At 45.3% G+C, this 26,321-nt stretch overlaps 1 protein-coding gene across 14 annotated transcripts in view; it reads right to left on the reverse strand.

The window, feature by feature from the left end:
• The window catches only part of LOC8038614 (RNA-binding protein Musashi homolog Rbp6), a 632,232-nt gene that overhangs the window by 397,824 nt on the left and 208,087 nt on the right, over nt 1-26,321 (reverse strand). For all 14 annotated transcript variants that reach the window (XM_042290732.1, XM_042290733.1, XM_042290738.1 and 11 more), the window contains exon 5: nt 6,532-6,573. In XM_042290732.1, the coding sequence (XP_042146666.1) occupies nt 6,532-6,573 (42 nt within the window). The remainder of the gene's footprint in view (nt 1-6,531; nt 6,574-26,321) is intronic.

Consider the following 26,321-nt stretch of genomic DNA (forward strand, 5'->3'; position numbering starts at 1 on the left):
CGAAGAGGGTGTAAAAGGATGAAAAGGAGCGGCGAGGAGGGGAGTAAAAAGAGAGTAGGTTGCAGCCCACCAGCTGCCAGCCCAACGCGACGCATCGAACGATCTGTGATTAATCGCTGCAGCGCCACTACTTCGCCAAAGCGACCCGTGAGGGAGGAACAAAGACGAGAAGGGAGCACTTTAGCCGCTGGCTCCCTTTTTTTCCTTCTTTTTTATTCTGTGCGCTATCTCCGTTCTGCCGTCGTCGTCAGTGGCGGACACTCGTCCCGTCCCAGTTGCAGCGAGAGCTCGCTGGGGGGCCGCGACCGCCGAAGGCACGCCGAGAGGACTCGAAAATGCAGGGCGGAGACGTCGTGAAAGGGTGCCCGCTTTCCTATTGTTCGCCCAGGAACGCTCCCAAGCTTCCCCTCCTACTCCCTTTTTCGTCGTGACCGATCGGAGCCCGCGGCAGGAGTCACTATAAAACTCGCGTATGAAACCGAAGACGTATGCGCCTAAGAATCGCTGTGAGGTGGTGTTATCTATTACATCTAATCCTTGGCTGAAATAGTGATGGTGAATAGAAAAACCGCGCCAATGTAAACTATGCTAGATTTTTTTTCTTTTTTTACGGAAAACTTAGAAACATTGAGAGCCTTTCCAGCCCACGAAAGGCGTTAAAATAACATTACCCCGCGATACTGCCGCAAATGGTTCCTAAAATTATTCAGAAGTCCTGTAGTATAACCTTAAACAAGGCCCACAATAAAAGTTTCCCTGCACTTTTCTAGAGACAACTGTTCAAGGAGCTAGATATAAGCAGAAATAAACTGTATTTTTTTATTTTTATTTTTACGTGGTGTAGACAATTATGTTAGCTAACACATTTGCGCACGGTACTGCAATGGCCTCGTTCTTCACACTTGAATTTTTTTCCCCCTTTCGCGAGGTTATGGGTTATGTTTAATTCGTGTTTCTCTGAAAACATTTTAGTGAATCAACCGAAAATTTAATAACCAGAATACTTATTATTATTACTTCGCCATATCTACCACTCACCGTTACGCTCGAGCGAAGCCAAAGCACACGCTCGAGCGCGCTCTTACAGTTCTGGGCTGCTTTCCCGCCACACAGGACCTTATGCGGGGAAACCAGCTTTCAGGACAGTCTGCGCGTGCTTGCGGCTTTCGTTCCATTTGAACTTAACAATGACAGAGAAAACTGCATCGCAATAGCTGAGCAACAAAGTATTGAATGATCGCCTACACTAAAATATTAAAGAATATAAACGAAGGGAGTCAACTTGTCAACTTGTTTCCATTCATAAGACCTTGTCACGTTTGTTAATAAAATATGCGTGACGCATGTTTTGTTTTTTTAGTACTTTATAACAGCTCCCTTAGACCAGTGGTTCTCGAATGAGGGTCGGCGAAGGCATCCTAGGAGTCCGCGAAGCCCTGCCTCATCCGTCAAGCCCGTCAATAAAAGTTGTCTTTTTTCAGATTGAGAAGAAACGTTCAAATTTTCGGGTGAGCCTTTCTCGTGTGTATGTCAATCAGAGAAGTCTACTTCACAGTAGCCCTTAGTTATATCAATTTATTAAATCATTATTATTAATAACCTTCATCGCGAACGGGGTCTTCCATCATCTCCGCCGATCAACAAGCGGTTCGCGGAACATCCAGGGGTGTGAACCACTCACTGCCTTAGCCTTCTTAACACCTCCAGGTACCATAAACAAGCGAGACGACGCTTCGACGCATGCCAGTTTATTTTGTCCACCACCGCATATTTTGCGCATATTCGTGCCACCTGGTGCTGTAAGACAGAACTTCACTCCGTTTGACAAATCTCTACAGGTACACAGATGAAACAAATTGGCAGAATAGTCAGCTTAGGCTGCTAACAACAACAAGTCCGGTGGCTCATACAACACAGTGAATCAACATATTTAATAACTGCCCTATCTTTATGCTTTATCCAGAGAAACGCTATACTACAACATCGTCATCAAGAGGCGCTTTCTCCTAAATTCTGAAAATGATCTCACCCGGGCGTACAAGGGTCAGGAGATGTGAGGTGAAAGGTAAGCAAAGCGCACGTAAGCTAGACCTTTCCTAACCTCGAAAGGTACACCGCTAGAATAATCGTACATGTACGTGTGTACCCTAGGAAGAGCGTGCAGGGTTCGTAGCATAAGCCAAACCCTATCAGTCGGTAAGCTAACGAACAAAAACCTACAAATAATGCAAATACAAAAGTGAGTAACTTAGACATGGCCCCCGGCAAAGTAATATTTCTGCAAAAACCGCGAGACAAAAAAAAAAAAAGTTCAAAGACGACTTTGCGGGGGAAGGAGGGCAGAAGTTACACAAACGAAAATGCCGACGAAGAAAAAGCACCGTCGGAGGAAAGTATGTAAGTAAATAGAGAGGGAGAAAAAGAGAGACCTAGCGGCGAAGGAATATAGGAAAAAGATTCCTTCGTAAAGTTTGCTTATGCAAAGTATCTGGGACAAAATGTGCGCAATATTGCCCGAGCAAACGGGCAGATATTGTGCGCGAGGGCCCCGTCCATTGTGAGACCGCGTGCAGAAAAAGCAGCAACGAGAAGATAAAAGAGTCCAACGGGTGACGGAACTAAATAAAGAAGAGGGTAAATATGAGAGACCCCTTTTTTTTTTCTTCCCTGGAGAGATATTAATCTTAGAGCATATGCACACCGCTACGCCGCACGTCGCTGTAGCCGTTGTTGCCATACAGTCTTGAGATGTCGTAATATCGTGTGCCTGCTTTTGGCGTTTTGTTTTTAGTAGGAAGTGCGCTTTGAGATCCTTTCCTCGCTATTTTTGATGTTCCTTCGATTTGGTGTGTCAGAATATCGTCATCTACTGACATATCTACCGCAGGAGAAGGGGTGTACTCATAAAAAGCGTGCCAGAAAAAAAAAATAACAAAAAAAAAGCTCATAACGAAGTAAACTTTCCAGTCGGAGACAATTTTGTGTTGAAATATTATAGAGCATTGAATTTGCATCATATACCCGATGTGTAGCTGAGGAGAGGCACTATATAGTGGTACTCCTTATCAGAAGACGTAAGCGCGAATAAAACAATCTGAAACTAATTGCGGTATCATTAGAAAAACTTTGGGAACGCAATGATATGAAGCAATGAACTGCTGGCCACAACAAATTGGGCACAGACCAACATTTATTTTTTTAATCCGCTCAGATACTGGCATGAAACAACAACACAGCGCATTTCATGTAAACAAATATAACTCTAAGATTATAAAGAAAGATGAGTACAAGCACCCATGAGCCCAAATATTTCAGGATGCGTCATAATAATGTTTAAATCGAGAATAAAACGATTCGAGTAATTCATTCGCGTCCAGAAGAATAACTGTCGATCCCGAAACTCCAGACAAGGTTTCTTTATTACTAGTTTCTTGCCTTGTGTTCACGCATGTCGCAAATCTATTGACAACGATATGGAGTAACTTACGATGAAAGAGTCAGAAACACGCAAAGCTTGTTTTGTTGGCTGTCAGAGGACCGAGGCGAAGCTTTGCTCGCGAGATTCCCAAAATGCACCCGATTTGAAACCAGCTTTCAAAATGGAATTTTCTAGTAATATTACGATTACATCTTACCCTCGTCGTAAAAAACCAGATTTGCAAAATGGACACTTTCGTACTAACAGCGACGCTTTATGCGCAAACCTTTCACCTTCATTATACTTCTAAAATATGCCAAACGAAGAGTCGCTAATAGGTTCCGAAAATATTACGGAAGCTATATTTCATATAGCTTGTAAATCGCTTAAAAACAAATTCAAACCCAAATACGATCTCTTCGGCAGCGCTTATGATAGTTCTACAGTAAACTGCAAGACTGAGGCAGCTTACTCCAAGAGTTACGGACAGCACATTCTCTACTTATATCTCTTCAGGATAGGTAAACACTGGACGTATACCGGCACCTCCCTCAGGCGTATCTTGGTTTCATATAATGAAACAAAAACAAAAAATATTGAAAAATATGTAAAAGAAACCGCTTGGACGGTACAAGGATTAAATACCCCGATAGTTCAGTAAACAGGCCTTTCCTAAGCTGCTTGGCGAGAGTGGCACTTGGCGAGTACGTCAGCCTGGCAATAGTTAAGTTTAAGAGTAATTCACAGTCAATGCGCAATCCCACGTAAACCCGTAGCTTATGATTGTTTTAAGTGTTTCTCACTTCCTTACGTCAAACACAGTTGAAAGGATAATGAAGAGTGGAAATGTATCAACGAGAGCTGCCAGAAAAGCCGTGAGAATAGCTGCCTACTCCACGCTTTACTTAAAGGGTAACTCCGCTTTATTTTTCTTTTTGAAAGAACAATGCAGTCCTTTTCAATATCACCTAAGAAGACTACACGTCAAATATTACGGCCAAGTTCTCTCTAAACGTGTCTTAAACTGTCCGACAAACTTTGCAACTTGCCAAGTTGCCGAAATCGGCTGGCTCGAGGGGGCCAACAGCGCAGTAAAGGCTACGGCGTAGGCGCAGCCAACATTCAGCTAAACGTCATCACCACTGCCCCTTCTAGCATGTTTTTACTTCTCCGGGCGAGCGTAACGAGTGACGTCAGCAACGTTTCCTTTCGGCGCTCAGCGGCGTCCGCGTGATTGGCGTAACGCGCCTGCGCAGCGCGCTTCTTGGGAGCCGTCCGGCCGCCCGCCGCGGTCCCGCCGTTTCGCGCGTCACAACCGCCGTTGTCGTCTGACCGTTTGTGATTATTGTCTCTTGAAGTTTCGTTCACACTACGGACACTACGTGCGCAGATTTTTGCCGTAGTTGTTCGGACGTCGTCGAGTGTCGTAGACACCGAAACGTGACAAGAGTGCGGTGCAGACGACACTTGCGCCTGGCACACGCGTACCCCAATCCCCGCTCGTTGTTGCGTAGAGGATCACGTGACATCTCGTACCACGTGATAGCCATGTTCTTCGCGGCCCGAGGCTAATGTTGCCGGACGGCACCGAAGTTTCGGTTTCGATTTCTGCTCGTGTTTAAAATTAGATTTAACGATATATATCCCCATTTATTGTTCGCGAAGCCAATGACATAGTGTCTTTTATTTTTGCTTTTTAATGCGAAATCACTCATTATCCCGAAAACTTCGGAACTGAGCGGAGTTGCTCTTTAATGACAGTTTAAAAGACGCAAGGCGCGCATTATCGTGCTCACGCTTGGTCATTTGTTCTGAGGCGTTCCAATCGGCTCAAGCTGCATTCTCATTCGCTGCGAAGCGATAAGGTCCGCGTTTCTTAATACCCTTTTACTCTTTCCAAACACAAGCAGTCTCTTGGCTCCCAGGAGGCTTCTGGTCGCTGCCCTTTGGCAGGCCTTCCGAGCCTGCTCATGTCAAAATTCCTAGTCGATGAAGTTCAACGCGAATTCACGAAGTTTTTTGATAAAGCGAGGTCCTTATGCTGTGCCATTCGACGTATAAGAAGAAAGCAGTCGTCTTACGCGAGTAATAAAAAAAACATATCCGATAAAACTCTCGTTAGCCGGTCCTTTAGCTAACCACCTGGAGAACTGGCCGTAAAATACTTCATGAACATCACGAGCAGCGGTGCTATGGCGGGGAATGTTTGTCCTCTTACTGGAACGAAAATTCGCGGGGACGTAAATTGCCAACAAAAATATTTTCAAGGCGGCTTCCGGCATTTTTAGAAATAGTATCTTAAAGAACTGTTTTCGACGTCAGAAAGACTGAAACAAACAAATCACGACAGCGGCAAAAAAAAAAAAAGAAGAAAGTTACCGTTGTTGCGAGGTTTTTAGAGGGCTCCTCGTCGCAATGTGCGCAAAATATTGTTCATAAATTCGCGGTTCGCTGATCACATATTCGGAGTTACTTTTGTAACCTCAGCATATGCTTCACATCATATCTAGAATCAGTATAGTAGCACCTAAGAGCAGCCTTATCTCAAGCAAGCTTCCTGCGGTAATTAGGGCCATCAAATAAGCCACGCTGGGAGTGTTGGCGCTCTATTCCGTGATTTTCCTGTGGGCGACGTAATTTGGTGCCCGGTCCACAGCGTGTGGCATTGCGATAGGAAAATGCGACTCCCAGAGCCATAAGTACGGTATCGGGAAACTTGACGATATCGTTTTGCTCTCTGGGCTACCGTTTCAAAGTTTCTCGAGGACGGAAAACCATTCCCTGCGATTTCAGAGCAAACCTTCAGAAAAGTGGCAACAATGATCTTAAGCGCCGAGATGGTTCGAGTGCCATGACTTTGATGCGTGGCTTATTCATAGTGGCTCTGACGGTAATTGCGATTAGTTCGGAGCGCATGCAGCGTCGACCGGGATGATTGGGCGTGCGCTCTACGGAACGTGCGACACCCGCGGCTGGACCGGGCGTTTCTCTATTCCCTTGGCACTCGTCGCTCTTCGATCTACAAATCCGTAAGCACAGAAACATGTGCGGCAAGGCGAGCTCCAATCATGCGTAACCTCCTACTGCGGAAAACAACAACAAAAAACATTTACCTTTGGATGCGCTCTCTTTGGGAAGGCAATTTTGGGGTCAATCTGGAACGAAAGAAACAAGAAGGAGCTCATTAGTACTCCAACGTAACAATTATACACCGAGCGTTGACGAAGTCACCTCCAACAAAATTCTGCGGAAGGAGGGGGGGGGGGGGGCGAAAATGTTTTGGTTTGGTTGTTGTGCCTTATGACATAAACGGGCCAAACCGCGAGTGCGCCATGTTAAGGAGGCACGCGCAGTAATTAAAATATTGTTTCTTATGATTTAAGCAATTAGGAAATCATCGTCAATAAAAAGTAATTATTACAGCAAAATCCTCACGACTAGGCCCTATGAGCAGCCGTAAAAGAAGACTACGAACAGAGCCTTGAATATATATAACGAAATGTTAGACCTCCACACCAAACTACCGCGTCGTTGTAATTTTTTATTGGTTGTCTAGAGATTAAATCTTAATTTAGGACGCGTTTCTGATTTATAGCACATTAAGAAATCATGAGGTGACACGTTTACACGAGCGTTCCCGCAGTCAAATCATATTCAACAGCAACAGTTCGCAACTCCACCCTTCGCCATAGTTCCTGCGCGGAACAGTGTGGAATCCGCCAATGCCGTTTTTCGGCAACTACATATAGTGAACATCAATTGTAGTTGAGTCCAGTACTGAGGAATGCCCCCATCACTCACTTGAGCCGTCAGCCCTATAAGCGCTCGGCCGAAGATGAATTCAATTCAAATCTGCGTTCTGTCTACAGAGTGCAGAGAAGATACCCGTTCTCTAAAACTTCATTTCCAAGTGTAGCAAAAGGTATTCGATTGAATCAAATAAATATTGACGTTGCAGCACCTAAACCCACTAGTAATGCGGTATATACTCGTATATGGCGCAGACGTCAAGTCTATCGCGACCGACTCAGCCTCCCAGACCATAGAGATGAGTCGTCTGGCATCTCGACTGTATAGCAAGCGAGCGAGTCAAATGAGGCTTCGTTTAGCAAACACAAGTATACGTTTTCCCGAACAGCATTACAAGCTAACGAAAGCCCTCGCCTAGTAGCGAACTAAAACAAAACATGGACACATGGACCCAAAAATGCAAGATTTTTTTTATTGTTCTTATACGGGTTACTGCGACTTCATGACAGTAAGTAAAATCCTCTTTCTATTTTAGCAGAGCGAACACTAGAAGGAGGCAACCTCCTCTTCAGCATTCGCAAAGAAGCACGCAGACATTCGTATTTAAAAAAAGAAAAAGAGAGGGAGAGGGAGAGAGATAGTTTGTTTATTTATTTATTCAATACTGCAACCTCATTGAGATTTTAGCAGGGTGGATACTGTGGTACAACAAAATACACCAATCTTCACGGTTCCGTTAAAACCTATAGCTTTAGGATAAAACAATCCAAAAGGGGTTAGAACTCCTCTACCTCTTTCATTACTGCAGAGAACTATCGGAACGCAGATAAAGCACGCTCACATCTCTTAAACTTTTACCGACAACAATAAAACGTGACTACATCCCAGATGATGACGCCACGACCGATCTATCCCCTTTGTCACGGATTCAATCGGCCTTGAATAAGGAACATCACCTGGATATTTTCATGTGTCTTCGGGAATTTACCTTGCTTGTTCGTGAATCGATGTCTTTCGCCTAGAATAAGATTTTTTTTTTTTTTTGTATTTGTATTGAGTATTTTCGTTTTTGCTGTATTTGTATTTTGGTATTTTGTGCACCACAGTGGAGACTGAGAAGTTGTTTGTGGAAACACAAAATAAAAAATTAGTATTATTATTATTATTATATTAAAGCTCTGGACACACGAGCGGAGGTACCGCGTCGCCTCCGGCATGGGCTCCTCCCGGGGTCGTGCATTCCCGATCCCCCCGGAGCCCTCGGCAGCATGATGGCGCGATTCGGCGGCCCTTGCACGCGGCGGCCGGTTCCCCGCCGCTGCCGTGCGCGCGGTCTCCAGACCGATTCGTCCTTGGCGGCACTCGCTTCCGGGGCCCGCCTGTGGCAGCGCCGGGCCGCCGACGTCGCCGCAAGCCAGCGGAACGGCAGCTGCCGTCTCGCTCTGCCTTCCCCCGTACAGTCTCCTTCGCGGGGGCCCCCACAGCGCGTCGGGGAAGACGTCTGCGTCTAATTGCAAATGGCTCGGAGGACGCGACTGCGGAGAGCCCGACACCGCGCGCCATTCCGAGATGCGAAGGCGGACGGGACGCTGGAACTGCGGCTTCTGGGGTTCCCTCGACCTCTGGGCGGGCTTGCTCCTAACGAAATCAGTCCGTCTTATCTAAGACGGTGTCGTGAAGAAGCACCGTCGACGATGGAGCGAGCGAGCGCCTAAACCTAGCCTCGTCATTGCTTTGTCTTCGGTCGGTCTTATTATGGGAGTTCAACAGCTGTAGCAGAGCGTTTCAGTAACTCTGATCATGATACACGATACTCCGCCGTCGCCTTTGCGCGTGCATCGTCGTATCGTTATCGGGTACCACTATCGCAGATATCGGAACGATCGTCTAAATCTCCCTATGAACCAGGCAGCGCAGCACTGTTTTTGCATAACAGCATCGTCATACGGAACGGTTTTGCACTCTTGGGGTGGTACTTTCTTTCGTTCTTTCTTTTTCTTTCTTTTCTTTATTATTCCTTTGTTATTCTTTTTTTAAATATACAATCGTTGCTTGGACCCATAGCCGTGGAGGCTAGTCGCGGGTCCAACATTAGAAATAACCTTTACACTACGGCAGGCAAACAAAACAAATGTACGCACATATCAAAGTATTCACAAAACAATATACATACTAATTGAAAAAAATATATATATAGGTCATGATATTGAACTTATTCATTGGCTCGCAATTTGATTAAATACTTCTTTAAGGATGGCAATACATTGGGTTTACATTTGATGTCGGTAGGGATATCATTCCATACCAGGGCAACGTTGAACTCAATAAGCCTTTCTCCACAAACATTTTGACAAGATGGCAAATTAAACAGATTATTTGTTGCAGCTCTCGTATTCCGTAATGGTAATTTAAATATATGTAATGAGAGTGGGTCGTTAGTTTTTATTATTTTAAAGACTGTTTCAGCTATTTTTAAGTTGTATAGGAGGTCTAGTGGCAGCACACCAATTGATCGAACTAGAGGACCACTTGGTTCGGTATATCTAGAATAAGTAATGAGTCTCATAGCCCTTTTCTGCAATCGACTGAGTGGCTCTAAATACGTGGTGTATGTTCCGCCCCAAGACTCTATACAGTAATTCAAGTGACTATGTACAAATGCAAAGTATAGAATGCGCAGCATAGACGAATTAAAAAAACTCCCGAGCCTTTAGTAGTGTGTAGCATCCGTGTGCAAATGTGCTTATGTTTTTAATTTGATTCTTCCAATGCATATCGGTTTCAAACAAGACACCCAAATATTTGTAACAGGAAACATGCAGCAACTGCACGTTATCTAAGTATATAGCTAGCTCTTCAGAATTTGTTTGCTTTCTCCTAGAGTGAAACACACTGTACTTAGTTTTCTTTATGTTAAGTGTGAGTTGGTTACTAGTGAACCACGTTAAGACCCTTGTTAATTCTTTATTTATTTTACCTTGTAGTTCACCTTTTGTGTCCCCGACAAAAACTAATGCCGTATCGTCTGCATACATGAGTGCTTCAGACTGACATAAAACAGAAGGAAAATCATTGACGTAGAGAGAAAAAAGAATGGGCCCTAAAACAGAGCCGTGTGGTACCCCTGTAAGCACTGTTTGTGGTGTAGAGATAAAATTATTAATCGTTACACATTGTGTTCGTTTAGAAAGATAACTTTGAAATAACTCTAATATCTTTCCCCTAAAACCGTACTCATGAAGCTTGTTCAGTAGTATGTTGTGATTAACTGTATCGAAAGCCTTACTTATATCCAAATAAACAACCACAGCAATTTTATTTTCATGAAGAGCCTTATTAAGAAGCTGGGTTAACACGAGTACAGCCAAAGAGGTGGATCGGTTCGGCCTAAATCCGTGCTGAATAGGGCAGAGAATATTGTACTTACTTATAAATTCCTGAATGTGTTTACAAATTATTTTTTTCAAAAATTGTATTAATTACACTTAATACTGATATTGGTCGATAACTAGACAGCTCGGAAGTATCTCCCTCTTTAAAAATGGATACAACCCTTGCTATTTTGAGCTCATCGGGATATATTGCGCTTTCCAATGAATGATTAAACAAGTGTAGAAAATGAACGCCTAAAATGTCTATATTATCTTTTATTAATTTTACTGGAACGGTATCGAGCCCGGCCGATTTGTTTACTCGAAGACTTCTAATTGTAGACGTAATTTCAGCCATCTCAATTTCCTGCATGACAAAGGTATTAACAACCGAAGCCGTTAACCTCGTGGAAACTATCACATGTGGCAAATGTGCTGCTAGGAGAGGACCTTTGTTTGTAAAGTAGTCATTAAAATTGTCTACCATTTCCTGGTTGGCTAGTTCGGGTTGCACACGTCGATCTGAGCGAAGGCCGATTGCGTGATTAACTATATCCCAAATCTTTTGTGCATTCCCGTCGGCTTGTTCGATAAGAGAGGAGTAATATTGTCGTTTCCTTTTCCGCATAAGAGAAACAGATGCGTTTCTTAATCGCTAAAATTGTCCTAGATAATATTTGTTGCTTTTGTTTTGTTTCCATTTACGATACCAGCTGTCTTTCTCTTTCAGTACGCCTAAAATTTGACTCGTCATCCAAGGGCAGACCGGCTCTCCATATCTGCTGTTTGCCCTACTTTCAGCGCTCTGCATTGCTGCGTTTTTAAGAGTATGAACAAAGTTTTGATATCCATTGTTGATGTCACGATTATACAAAGCATAAAAATTTGTTTGTTCTAATATACTTCGTAGTAGGACATAGTTTACCTTGGTGCGTATTTTAGCACAAAGATTCGCATTTACAGACGACTGGTTTTGCAAAACAAAAAAATAGGCAGATGGTCCGCTATTGGATCAGAGTCAACTCCGGCACACACACCGCTATCGATGTTACAAAGCGCGTGATCGATCAACGTACTCGAAGTACTGGTAATACGAATGGGTTCACGTATAATATTGTGTAAGCTAAAGGATTCGAGAAGTAGAGTATAATCATTGTGCGTATCCCATGCCGAGTCAATATTAAAATCTCCAAGGATACCCAGCCGCGCCATTGGTTTCATGACAACATTAGACCACGCCATCGTTCGCTGCGTGCCAGCTCTCGGCATTGTCGTGCTCCTTCGGGGCAGCTGATAAATCGCCACAGCACAGCGCAGCTTGTGGCATGAAACCTCCGTACTGGAATCCTATACGTCTGTTTCGTAGGCACATTAAAAACTTGCAGACCTTGAGGCCTTTTTTTTTAATTCGACGAGCCAACCCGTGCCGAGGAGCGAGCGCAGAATCGGGATCGCCGAACCGATTCGCCTATTCTTCAATGGACTGAACTGAAGGACTTCAGGATTCCCGCAAAACAGGGTATAAAACCACCTGATTTTGTTTCAAGCAAGTCAGTCCTTTTTCAGACTCGGATTCTACTCTCTGCAAGAAAAATGCTAGGTTGTTCGTCCCGCGAGTGATTTCTTAGCGTCAGAATATAGATCGGCTGTCTAGAGACAAAACTTTGGAATAAGAGAGAATGAAAGAAAACGTGAGTCATGAGATTATGTTTCTTATATTCAAATTCGAAGCAAAGGTTGCCCTAAGGCTTCCATGAACGTGTCACCTATACTTCGTTGCCCCCATCGTTCGTTTCCTTATAAACTTATCCTAAAACTCACGAAGCAGAGCGCAGGTTACCTGCCGCATTTCTCACTTCGAACTTCTTTGGCAGCACTGGCGTCATATACAGTAATAACGACCATACATGTATGTGTCGCATATCGCTGCTTGTCAGTTTTTGAGCTCTGCAGTCTAGTGATAAAGGAAAGCGCGAAGCGAGATCAATAAACATTGACGGATGAATAAATGTAAAGGAAGTTTCAATGGAAAGGGAAGAGTGTTTTTCGACTCCGATAAATAAGCAATGCATATCAGAAAGCTTAAACGCCGTGAGAATTTGAGGCTAGCGTTTGGGATAGAACGCGAAAGTCTGAAAACATGAGGTTGTCTGGATTAGAAGATAATGGGGAAAAACGAAATTTCCCTATCGGCCGACGTCCACCTGAGTCTAATATCGACAATACAGGAAATGCTACTGTGAACGCTCATGGCATTTATGTTAATGAAAAACACTTCTCAGCAAGAAAGAGAATATCGTTTTCTTTCTTGCTGACAATCTTATTTCACTAAGATAGAGGCTACAGGCGCCCACGATGTATTTTTTGTTTTGTTTTGACGAAGTTAGCTTTAGGTGGACGTCAGCTCATGGAAGAAGTTCATTTCTCTCAATTATCTTTTGGTTCCCGGTAACGTCACGTTCTCAAAAACATTCGCATTCTATCCCAACCACTAGCGTAACTTTCTCACGGAGTTTGAGCATTCTGCGATGTACAGTTTGTTTACCCGGACCAAAAAAAAACAAACTTATTTCTCTTTTCGCAATATATGCATTCTACGGTTGTACTCGAAATCGGTCATCTACGTGGGTGGCAAAGGTCATTCCAGCTTCATTTAAATAACTGACGAGTTCATGTTTCACACCGCTAATACTGGTTGAGCTGATGACTATTTCATACTATCTCAGAGGGCCGCAACAAAAGATTAGCCTGCCTGAAATCAAGACAAGAATATGAAAGACGGCAGACGCACAAAATGGACAACAAGCGAATGAAGCAGACAGCTAAGCCTAGACACGTTGTCTTCGAAAGACATTAGTCAAAAAAAAAAAAAAGAGCGAAACTGGGATTAAGTTGTGAAAGTAAATGTCAGGCCCTCGACGTTCCACTCGTTGTTGCGTTTCTAAAACTACAAAATGTAAAACACAAAGAAAAACAGTTTCTTTTTGTTTTGTTTTTTTACCGCAAAAATAAATGATGCATTGCCGAAGACTCATTCTCCGATCAAAAGTAGCCCTAGCGGTCCGAACCACGGACGTCAAGGTTCTAAAAGTAATCGCTATCTCATTCCAATGTTATAAGCGATCGACTTTCACATAATTTTGATGTGAAAATTGGGCCCGTTCTCTTGCCCGTTTCCAGAGCTCCGCGTATTCGAGAGTCGGTCAACATTTTTCCATTAAAACTTTCAAAAAAATCGCTCGTCACTTTCGAATAAAATAACGGTTGATTCTGGAACTTTGGTATTTGTTCGGATCGCTAGCGCTCCATTCGGACCAAAAATAAGCATTCGGCGATGTGTAATTTCTTTCTGCTCAGAGAAAAACCTCTTAAATTCGTTTCGGGGCAACCCCGTGCACCGTGCGTACCCGGCACCACCTAGAATAATCAGAGCCTGCGAATAGTCGCTTCCACCTCCCGGTAAACAACGACATCATATTCGCACGGCGCCACCTCAGCCAATGGGCCGAAACCCGGCGTCCGGCGTCCTTCCAGGCACTAAACGGACGCGAGGTTCAGTCAAACGCCGACGCAGCGCTCGAGTCCACTCTCTGTCTGCGTTCAATCTCGCTGCGGTGACGTCGAAATGCCAGTGCACAAAGTTTAGACACCGTGTCCAGATGCTCGGGCGATATCGTTTTTTCTCTGCCGCGGACTGTTTGAAGATATCTCAACGACGATCGAAATTCGGGCAGAACAAAGTATACCGTTGCTGTCTCAGCGAGTAGCTGCGCCGCGACGGGTCGCTTGTCTGTCCATTTTCCCGCTAAACTTACCGGGTAACCTGAATTTATGTGCATTTCACGTGACATCGAACCAAGCGGGGAAACTGAATTGGTGTTGAGGTCACCTGACAGCGTCATGTGACGTCATTTTTTTGCGATGAATTTAGCGGGGAAACTGAATTTGTGTCGAGGTCATGCGACGTCGATGTTACCGCTAAATCTTGAGGGGAAACTGAATTTCTTTATATTCCACGTGACATGAAACCATGCGAAGTCATTTTCCGCTCTAAATTTAGCGGGGAAAATAAATGGCCAGAAACACACCTCAAAATGTCCTAAAAATGATATATATATTTAGAAAAAAAAAAGAAAAAAAAAACCTGATCACTTTGAAAACAGCTTTTTGCGATTTCAGCTCGAACTTGAGATAAGTGGCAACGATGATTTTAGGCACCGAGGTGGCAGAAATGTCGTTACTCTGAAGTCTACATTATTTGGTGGCTGTATACAGTGTTGGCATACCAGGGTGTTTCACGAAAGCTCCGAACAAAAATGGCCGGCGCCTCTGAAGAGCTCGAATGACGTGCGATCGCTGAGCGATGTCCTATGCCCAAGCTAAATCTCCTTCGCGAGAAGACGTCGTTCGAAGCGACGTTACGTAGCACCAGCACAACGTGAACAAAGCCCAACCTGGAAGTCCCCGCTTCCACCCACGTGAAGGAAGAAGTCGACGACGAAGAAGAAGCCAAGGCCCTTCGCTCGGAGACGGCGGCGAGCGCGGAGGGGGGCGGGGCGCCTCGGCAGATGTTGCCCGTTAATAAAGAATGGCGTCGGCGCTCGCGTGGGACGGCCCCATTAAGCACGACTTCGGAGATCCCAACGGCGCGCGCGTGCGTGATCGTCGCGTCGGACAGACGACGTGTGCAGTACACGTGTGTGCCGATGACAGAGGTTCCCGGGATTCCGGGGATAGTGGCTCGCACTGCACCGTTGACCTGGGATCTGTACTTAACAGCTTAATTGCACGTTTATACATATTTGGTGCGTGCGCGCCGCTTCTCGCTTTCACTCAAAAACGTTAACTTTTTTTCTTCTTTCTTTTTTTTCGTACGATGTCGGTGCAGAGATGGAAGATCGATAAAGGGTTTCTCGTAGAGTGTAGTCTATACTAGGGGACAAGTTAAGAACGCAGTACATGGTCCACCCCCACCGCGAGCTTGCTGCCTTTGATGACGCTCCGTCGCACGCGCAGCCCAAGCTGGGCGGAAGACAAGGACCTAGGCAGCACAGACAGGTTGAAAAGACGTCGAAAGAACGTGATGACGTCAGGAACCGCATGTCGAAAGAACATCGAAAGTCTGAACGACAGGTCCCTTCGACGTAATATGGAAAGGCTAATGTCTGGAAAAACGGGTGGATTTTACGTCGACATAACGTCCCACTTAACGACCTTAGAACGTCGAGTGCACGTCTGATTTGGACGGGAAGTCAAGTGATAACGTTATATCAACGTTGACACAATGTCCCATTTAACGACCATAAAACGTCGAGTATACGTCTAAATCGAACGGGATGTCAATTGAGAACGTCATATTCACGATAACATAACGTCCCATTTAACGACATAAAATGTCGAGCTCACGTCTGTGATAACGTCATGTCAACGTTGAAATAACGTCCTATTTAATGACCATGAAACGTCGAGCATAGACCGAACGGGATGTCAATCGATAACGGTCTCGACCTGGGTTACCGTGGAACAATGAAGTCAACCGGCTCTGGCTTCGTTGCTCGAAGGTATGTTCGCGAAAGCATGTACATTCGGACGGAAGAGACCATTTGCTAAATCCCCCAAGCGCCCCGGACCGCAATCCAGGAATCAAGGGAACGGTGCCCCTTCAGCTCCCTAGCGATCGGTAACTTCGACCACTTTCATGGACGGTTACACAGTTTTTGCTGTAATTCGGAGTCACCCTAAACAAGCCTCTTATAGTGCCCAAGGACCTGTCCAGGCACGTAGCCAGGGGGGGGGGGGGGGGGGGGGGGGTAAGTTATGAGGCCCGCCCCCCCCCCCCCCCGAAATCTGCAATTTTGCTGGGTCCTCCTCTCCCCCTCCCCCTCATATAGCATTTTGTCATGGGCGGGCCCCCCGATACAAAATCCTGGCTACGTGCTTGGACCTGTCATATCGCTTTTAACATTTCTCGTCAATGACAACGTTTTCGATACTGTGCATGCTGTCCACCCTTCAACCTGGCTCAGCTATAGAAATCTCTTACATTATTATCATTTTCTTACAGCTTCAAAGACGCTGATATGAAGTTAGAAACGTTTAAAATGCTATAAAGAGCCCCGCTGACTCCGAGCTAAATCCTGTTTTTTGTTGTGAATTCTCGGCTTTTTATGCAATTTCTGCTAAAACAACATTCACGAGAATGATAATATTGTAAGATATTTCAGCAGCTCAGCCAGGTTGAAATGTGGATTGCATGCACAGTATCAAAAATGCTGACATTGACGAAAATGTTTAAAAGTGACATCACAGCACCTTGGACTCTATAAGGCGCTTGTTTAGGGTGATCAAGGTGTTCGCTCAGGCACTCTTGGGACGTCTCGCGCTCAACGTTCAAAGAACCTCCCGAAAAAAAAAAAGTAGAACTGACGTCGAAGAATGTCGATGACTTTAAGGTGTTGCTCAGGACATTGTTGGTACGTCTCGTGCTCGACGTTCAAAGAACTTCTCATACAAGACGTCGACCAGACATCAATCACTGTTGAAGACGTCGAGGTGAAGCTTATGTCGTTGTCACTACGTCGCGTGTTTGACGTTCTCGGAACCTCTCATGTGGAGGTACCAATGCCGTCGATAAAAAGTTTGTTAAGGACTTCGACGTCGCCCAACGTCTAGGACCTTATTTCGACGACATCTCGACGTCTTGTGCTGCCTGGGGAGCACGTGCGAACCCGGTGATTCTATACTTCACCTTTAACCTGTCACTGCCTACAGTGCGCACCTTCCGCGTGATATTATGCCGCCTTCGCTCTACATTCGACTAAAGTCACTGGATCGTGGGAAAGTAGAACCAAGCTCCCCGCATGGTCGCCATTTTGGTCCATGGAATGAGCCATCTCTCCTTGACCTCTCAATTCTCGGTGAGCCAACCCGAATTCCCAGTGACAGTTTGCTTTATGAAGGCGTCTTTTGGATACCGAGATTTCGTTATCCAAACACCGGCGAAACGAGCGGACATCTTCGCATCGCCCCCATATGCGGCGTCGGTGTTTGGCGGCACTGAAAACTATTTCTCCTATCTCGAAATACGGATGAAAGACATAACCGCTGTAAGTGAACTGTGGAGATAAGCATGACTGATAAGTCGATGGCATGCACAGTGCCACAGACGCTTATACTAGCGAGGAACGCTTTTGGTACGACGGCGCTCTGTAGCGATCTTGGCGCGTCTGGGTCAAAACGGTCCTTGGAAGATTCCAATGGACCGTAATGGCAATTGCAACTGAGAACGGCCGAGCCTCGCGAAGTTTGCCGTCTGTATGCTAGTATCGGTTTGTGCCCGGCTAGCATGCAGGGAAGGCAATGTGGCTGCTTCCCCAGAATCCAGTGACCTTACATTCGTCCGGATCCGGACGTTTTTGGGGAAGTGCGTCGAGAAGGAAACGTTTCTCAAAGAGTGTCTAGAACGCTTTGCTTCTCAACCAAAACAACTTTTTTTTTTTTTTTGTGAAACGTTGGGTGCACTATGTTTCGAACTTTTTGTTCGATAATGGTATGTTTTTACACTGTTTTTTTTTTTTTTTTTTTTCAAAAGAAGAAAAAAAAAAGGGGGGGGGGGAGTTTTTGGGATGGATACTATCGGTTGTACCCTTTATAACGAGCGGTTATAAAAAGCACACATCATATTACCTTTCGCTCTCCGTGGCCATGTCCGCTGGCCGCTTTCTAGATTTTGACCTAGAATGATTTATTTGTATTGTTTTCATTTGTATTCGAGACTTCCGCGTTAATTTCCAGTTAATAAGAAATAAAAGCGCTTCGAATGCGTATTCTTGCAGAATGTAGTTTCGGCCTTGTAGAGAACACCGTAAACTGAACACACACACAAAAAAATCGGAGTTGGAAAGAAAATAAATTTCATCCTAATGTTCACTTTGGCCAAGATTAAGTAAGGTGTCTGTCTTCCTGCTCTTAAACTTAAAATTCTGAACGCACTTCAGAAATTTCAGTTGGAGAAATGGCGAAGATGCCTACGTGGTCCTCGTGTAATTAAAATACGCAGCTTGCGCGTCACGTCATGATCTCATGCGAATAGTCGTTCTTAATTGCTTATTCTTGCAAAGGAAAACGAAAGTCGTAGTTCGAAATGTATGCCAGAGAAGATACGCGCTCGGCAGCAAGGCCATCCCAAGTCGCTCACGTCAAAGCGAGACACGGATAGCTTTTGAACTCCTTTACGATATGGCCGCTTTGAGGAGAGCACAGGTATCCACGGAAAGAGTTAAATATCTTGAAATTATGCGGCAACGCGCATATATTTGTATCGGAACATCACAATCAACTATACTCGTTTTCACCTCAAGAACCACAGTAAACTAAGTCCGGCTTCTTGCAGAGCATTACTAATTGCCCCCTTTATGGAGATAATGAAGATATATGTCGGTGTATTTTAGATTACATTTATGTTTCCTTATCAAGTCATAAACGCTTCAAACTCCAAAAGCATCGCTTCTTCCTCCGACAATCAAATCTTGTAAGAACTACTTCTCGCGGCGTATGAACAATGCGAAAAGTTTCCTTTTTTTTTTTTTTCTTGAGCTGAAAACGAGTATAGCACCTCTTATGGCGCAGAAATGCTTTTCGAATTATTCTCTTAAGTATGACGAGCTGGCAGAATACATCCCCGAAACAGAAGAGAACGACCCGTTTTGCTGGTATTTATCTTTTCGAGGGGTAGAGCGAGTGATTTTTCAATATAATACGGAGCTTCGGAAACGCAGTGCGTATACCGAAACCAAGAGCACGCATCTCTTCCTGTTGGAAGCCCAGCCCCCCCTCCCCCCCCCCCCCCCCTATATATATATATATATATCACATTCCGGAAACTGAAACAAACAAAACAAAACAAAGGCTCCAAGAAACCTGCGGTAATTCAATCGACTTCCTAAACCGCAAACGACTCCCGTCATCGCAAAAACAAACCACGATAAAAAAATAAAAAAAAATCGGAATGCAAAAAGAAAAAAAAAAGGAGTGGAGACGAATGCAAAAAAGGTAGGTATAAAGAGAAAAGAAAATAACGAGCGCATCGAACAGGCTCGTACGACAATGGGCGAAAACTGCCGCCCCCCACCCCACCGGAGCCCCCTAACAGCGCTCGGAGGCCTCGAAGCTGGCAGTTATCCGTCAGCATCAATCATATTGCTAAGGGCCCATTTTGAAATGCGGTTCCACTCGGCTTCTTTCAAACCTTTCCTCCTCCCTCACCTCCCCCCCCCCCTTTTTTTTTTATTTTATTCGCTTCCTTTTCTAGCTCAGCTCTTAAATATACATGCATTTTGATCGGCTCTCGTTTTCTTTTTAGTTTATTTTGCTTAACGTTGAGTGGCGTGACTCCTCCACGCCGGCGTTTCGCTTTGGACTTTTTCCTCTTCGGTCTAGTACAGGACGTCCTGTTTCCTGAAGCGTTTCTCGCCCCGTTTGCATTCTAAAGAGGCTCGTCGCGAAACAAGGACAAAATAATGGCACGGCGTTCTATGCTAAAGCCATGCTGTTCCATGCTAAAGCCACGCCGTTTTAAAGTCTCATAAAATTTATTTTAACGGCCATCCACACACCCCAATCTCAACATTTTGCCTGTCCATCCCTCCGTCCACGCATTTCCTGCTAAATTTAGCGGGGAAATCGACGTCACCTAACTGGTCGTCGCGTGACCTATACCATAGCATACTAACAAAACCTGGCGGATCGCCACGAGACGCGGCCGCCGAAAGTGAAAGGGTAGTCCGGCAGACAACGGATGAGAGGAGAGCCATGTAACGGGCGCCCCGCTGCGGCGAAACGCCGAAACACACTTGTCCCGAGCAACGGAATGTCTGCTCGTGCTCCTCAATTTCTTCGCGCTACTGCTTCTTTTCTCGTCGGGTTTGAAAACCATGTTTCGGGTCCTCGCCGCTGCAGAGGCTGTGCGCTGAATACCAGAAATGCTGTGTGCTACCAGATCCTCGCGCTCCAAATCTGCGACCGGGCGCTCAATGGTTCCGTCGTCGAACTGCCAGGCTTTGTGAGTATAGAGGAGGTTATGCCTACACACCAAAGGCTCTTTCACAGAGTTGCGTTCGAGTGCGGCTGCAATCACTTGCGTCTCGTTAAGACTGCATGCGTCGAGCTGTTGCTATGGCAACCCTTGCGACGAGCCGATGCGAAGGCGCTGTGCTTCACGACGCAAGGCGACGCAACGCAGTCGACGCAACTATGTGAACGAGCTTTAATTCAGTTTCCCAGCGAAATTTACCGGCTGACGTATCATGAACTAACGCCACGTCCCCTATACACCGACTGCATTTCTTCGCTAAAGTCGGTGGGAGAATTAATGTCACGCGACATCAAATGTCACATGATGTCACGTGACACCAATTTGTGTTTGGTGTGCAGGTAACGTGACGTCAGGTCACGCGACCTATACCCTAATTTTATTTCCCCTTTTAACTTCAACGGGAAAGTTGACGTCACCTGAGCTGACGTCACCTGACCTATATACACCACTTACACGTTTTCCCGCCACATTAATCGGGAAAATTGGAAAAAAAAAAAAAGCTTTCTTCATTTTCCGAAACGTCTGTCGAACGTCTTCGGAACAACTCCAAACGATCGATCTGGCAATTCTGGAATTAATATGAACCAAATAAGTGTAATAGAATTCCATTCCCTGGGAAGGTACAGATGTAAAACGCTATCCTCGGTGAGAGACAAAGAATTCAGTAGACGCTCCGCCGTACGTGTTCCTTGCCTCCCGCCGGGCTTCGTCTGCGCGCCCGAGGAAGTATTCCCAAAGGCGGAACGCTGAATTTTTAAAGGGGTCATGAAAAGAAAATGTATCGACCTGACCTTAATTTACTTATATTCATTAAAGCCCAAAGATGATGTTTCTTAAGTTTTCCGGTCAAGTATTGCGTCTAATTTTACGAACTGCGTTTAATATTCATATGTATTGAAGATTCACAAACGACCATACGACACTGCGTGGGAACCAGAGGCAACAAAACGTCATCACAAGAAACAATTTAAAGTGGAACGAATATTCAACTTTATTTAATGTTCAAATAGCAAATTGAAAATGATAAAATAAATAACCATTTATTGACGCTCTTTTTATTTACATGACAATGCGTCACGTCAGTGTGATTCAATTTCGGGTTCAAACACATCCGGGTCTTCTACCGCTTGGCAACCATAGCAACGGTGGATGCGGTGGCTCAGCCGGCTGCTCGGTTGCTTGTCGTTTCTCAGCTCCTCATCCTCTTTCCGCAGAATGTTTAGGTCGTGGTTCGTGCTTGTCGTGGTTCGCGTGTGTTGTGTGCACGTGTCAGGCGCCCACCATGCCAACCGTATGCGTTGTGAGAAGCTGCTGCAAGACGTACACGCTAATGTGCTAATGTTTGATGTTGAACACGGGATTGAGTCCAACTTCAAGGTGTCTGTGTTGATAGCCGTTAACGACACAGAGTGTCTCTGGTAGCTTCTTGTCTTAATGTCACGTTTATTTCCTGCCCTTCGTCGTCTTATATCAAAGCTCAGCAGCACAGTGTCTGCGAATTCGCACTGACCCATTTTTTTTTTTAATCACGAGCACGATTGGCATTGCTTATTAGGAATGTAGAACTGGTAACAGGAGTTCAGTGCTCATTAAGTTTAGAGGAAACACGCAAACTGTGCGACGATAATACTCCCCGGATTCGGGGAACAAAGGGGACAAAGGACAAACACAAATCTCCGAACACAGCTAGGTGACTGGTGCGCGACCGAAAAAATCTGCCTGATCCTGGTGTCGAACCAGGGACCTCTCAATGAGTAGCGTGAACTCCCGCGGCGCCGCGTACGTCCAACGATGATGAGACGGTATTGAACAGATGGGGCCCGTTACATGGGGCCCGTTACATGGCTCTTGCCTGCCGCTCTGCCTTTTCACTTTCGGCAGCCGCGTCACGTGACAATCTGCCAAGCTTTATCAGTATAGAGGAGGCTATGGCATTGCTCATATGAGCAAAGTGCGCCTGTTTACACAGTGTGCGGTGTATGCTTTATAACACAAACCAACACGTCCTCTACTGAATTACGTGTCGTGGGAGCCTTGATTTCGCAGGACATGATGACGATTGGATCGACTTTACAAAAATTACTGCTGCGTGGAGCAATTTCGAGGAGTTATAAGGTAATTATGCAGTAATCACATCACGCATAGTATCTTTTTAAGTAATATTTACCCGCATACTAATTTTCTTTTGCGAAAGAGCAGTCAGGAATGTACTATTTCGTCATCGACGTTAGGCAACCTCCGGATGCCTCCGACTCCTAACCGGCCACTTGCTTGTGCGTATATCCAGAACACGAAACGAATCCTGTGGGTCCGTGAAGCCTCAGAAACACACGAAACTACCCTTCTCGACATTCCGAAAATACCGGGCAAATTTCAAGGAACTTCGAACAGTCTGCTCTTTCCGACAAGATCCCGGTAATGAACTGCGGTCTCGCGGCACTAATTGGAGACGAGAAATCTAGCGTCAAGACTTTCACCGCAACCACTTCTTTTCGACCCACTGCAACACTTGCGACTGCAGCAACCAACTGAAACAAACTGCGGCAGTGACTGGACCGCAGCATCTGCGATCAGTGTCCCACGTTTGGTAACGCGTGTCTGGAGTGTCAACGGGAAGACGCACGGTCGGTGGTTTTAGATCTCAATGCTTATCAAATACCACCTACATCACCATAACTCTGACGCCTCTTGGCCTCCAGCAATCACCACAGAACGACGAATATGCCCCCTTATTTGGGGACTAACTACACGTCCCGCACAGCACTTCTTCCTGCCAATGGCAAAACCATGATATGTTTTTTTTTTTTTTTTTTGAGTGGTGTTGGGGGGGGGGGGGGGTGGAGAGGGGGTGTTGCTGAAGTGGTTGGGATATCCATGACTTTGGTGCGGAGGGGGGGGGGGGTTAAAATGCATGTGTATATTATGGGCTTGGCTGGATTTCCAAAAGGGGCTCAATCCCCATAAGCCTTCCCCCTGGCTACGCCACTGCTTCCTGCTGTTATATCTTGTTCGTAACGAAGTCATCACTACACGACGTACTACCGCATCGACGACTCAAAGTCACACCGAGAAAGTGAAAGCTTCCTCACAGTCGGTCGCGGCGTGACTAAGCTCCCGTGAAGCGGTGCCAAAAAGCGGCTCTTCAACCGACAAGAGAGATCCTCGGCGCGAAAAAGTCTCAATGTTGCTGGGAGGAAAAAAAGATAGGGCGCTTGAACAAAATTATAGGGAAGGACAGCGGCAACGCGAATACTCAGAAAAGTCAATAACTAAAACAGCAACAAAAAAAAAAACTTTATTGGCGGAACAATAAGAGTAGGGCGGAGAAAAGAAACAAAAGTAGAAAGCGAAAATGGGCGGGGACTATCCGTCTGCAGAATGAGCAGGATAGCATCGGATCGATTTGTCCGAGCCAGCAGATCGGCCCGATCCGTCTTGGCTGGCCGGAAGTCGCGCTGCGTATCGGTGTCATTCAGACGTTACTTTGTAACGCACGCACGAGCGCTTACGAGCCAGCTGCAACGTCAGCATCGCCGTGCGTCGGCCGCCGGCACCCTTCAGGCTCGCGGGGAGACGGACGCGCATCCCAAACTGATCGCCCCACCCACCCCCCCCTTGCTCCCCCCCTCCCCCCTATCCTCCATGACGCTCTCCTCGTTTCTCACTTTCTAGAATCACAATGTGTCACGGCGAAGAGAGCGAACTACATGTAGCGGAAGCGAAAGATAAAATGTGGAGGGAAAAGAAGTTTAGTGCGGAGTTTAGTTGCCAATGATCAAACCTAAATCTAAGCTTAAGTTTTTTTTTTTGTTTTTTTATTGTTGTTTTTTTCATACAGAAGGCGGTTAATAAATATCGTGCCACGGCACTTCTGTTGAGCACTAGATGACGGTGGTTCATACTTTACACCCTTAACAGTGTTAACCAAATTGTTCTATGGCTAACAGAGTGTAACACCAACTCCCTCAGGATGCATTTTCTTGGTTTTTAGAACGCTAGCCGGTGGACAACGAACAATCACAAACGCGAGACACACGGACTCGATGTCTCTCGTGTTTGTGGTTGTCCGTCTTCCGCCCGTTAGCGTTCTAAAAAACTGAGAAAATATGTTTAACCAACACGCTCTCCTGATTTCATCTATAATCATCTAAGGATGCCCGTGAATGTACGAAAAACAAGACGATGGCGGTGTTAGCAGCCGTAGAGTTATTATAATGTACGATAAATGTTCAATTGGCGCTAGCGTCTATGCGACTTCCGGGATGCGAATTGAAGCGCACAGCAACCAGTCTACTTTTGCGGTGCTCCTGTGCATTCCTATGGAAAGACGCGCGTGAATTTTGTTACTTCGCCGGAAAAAAACGTGCATCACTTTTGTTATGTGCGTCGTACCGAATACTCTATACGTTGGTTATCATTGTAAGAGTGTAATGGCTTTAGTCTCAGTATTTTTCTTCATCAGTGAATGATGTTAAGCTTTGCTATAGCGCTAAACCGCAGCGCCGTGTTTGTCTTCCGTTTTCTAATCTGTGCGTGTTTCTGTACGTTTTATTACCCGTTAAAAAAGGCCCAAACCTCTTTTCCATAGCAAGTGTGTAAAAACGAGTGACGATTCTAAGCAAAATATCAATCCAAAATAATGTAGAGTGTATTCAAAGTTCGCCAGCATTCCAGTGGCGCTTATACATAGCTAATATGCCAGTCCTGTCACTATATCAAAATGACCCCGTCAAGCACGTTTACGAGCTGTTAAAAATATTTAAAACTCGGAGGCCGCTCAAGCTTCGCCCTTAAGAGTGGAACGCGATAGCATTCGTTCCCATCGCCTTCTCATTCGCCGTGCTAACATGCCTTGCGTGGCCTAGTCAGCAGCGCGTCTGGATCGCCTAAAATTCTTGAAATTTTTCTCTAAAGCAAATGAATTACTTTATAAAGTGATAAATGTTTATTGATGCCTATGTTTATTTCAATCTTGTTGCTAAATTATTGTATGCTGTCTCTGTTGACTGCTATGGCAGGGGAGGGAGGGGGGGGGGGCTAGCGGCCTCGTCAGATGGCTTTTTTGCCTTCTTTTGGTGCAGCCCCCCAGACATATGTATCACACATGTATGTCTGAAATAAACTATTCTATTCTATATCATTTGAGGCATGCGGCGACCACTAATTAGCATTACATGCCATGTTTTAATCATTTGAATTCCACGCGTGACGTCACGTTTCATGTGAGCGTCTTGGGCTGCTTGAAATTCCCTCGCGAGGTCATCTGGCTGTGACGTCATGACCCTATCGACCACTCCTGGATTTCAGCGCACGCCACCGATGCCGGCTTTTCTGTGACACGAACTCCTTAACGCTGTTGCGTTAAAATATAAAAAGTAAAAAAAACGTGAGCTATAAATCCGTTTCTTATTTATTATTTTCTATGCCGGGAAGCTTTTATCGAGCACCTGTTCTCCGGCTACTCCCTACTTTCAGTTTCGAGTATACGGGTGATGCTCTGAACGCAGAACAAACATCTTCGCACATATTCATGAGCGTAAAGAATAAAGCAGTACTTATTTATTGCAAATCAGACTATATTATTTGGCCTTCACTTTATTTGTTATCTTTATCGTCTACGTGCACAGGGAGTTAACGATTAAGTGACACTGCTTAGTTATTGCCGTCTTTCTTTGTTTCCCATCTGTTT

This window comes from Ixodes scapularis, unplaced genomic scaffold, assembly GCF_016920785.2.
Source record: "Ixodes scapularis isolate PalLabHiFi unplaced genomic scaffold, ASM1692078v2 PGA_scaffold1__304_contigs__length_218370807, whole genome shotgun sequence".
NCBI lineage: Eukaryota > Metazoa > Arthropoda > Arachnida > Ixodida > Ixodidae > Ixodes > Ixodes scapularis.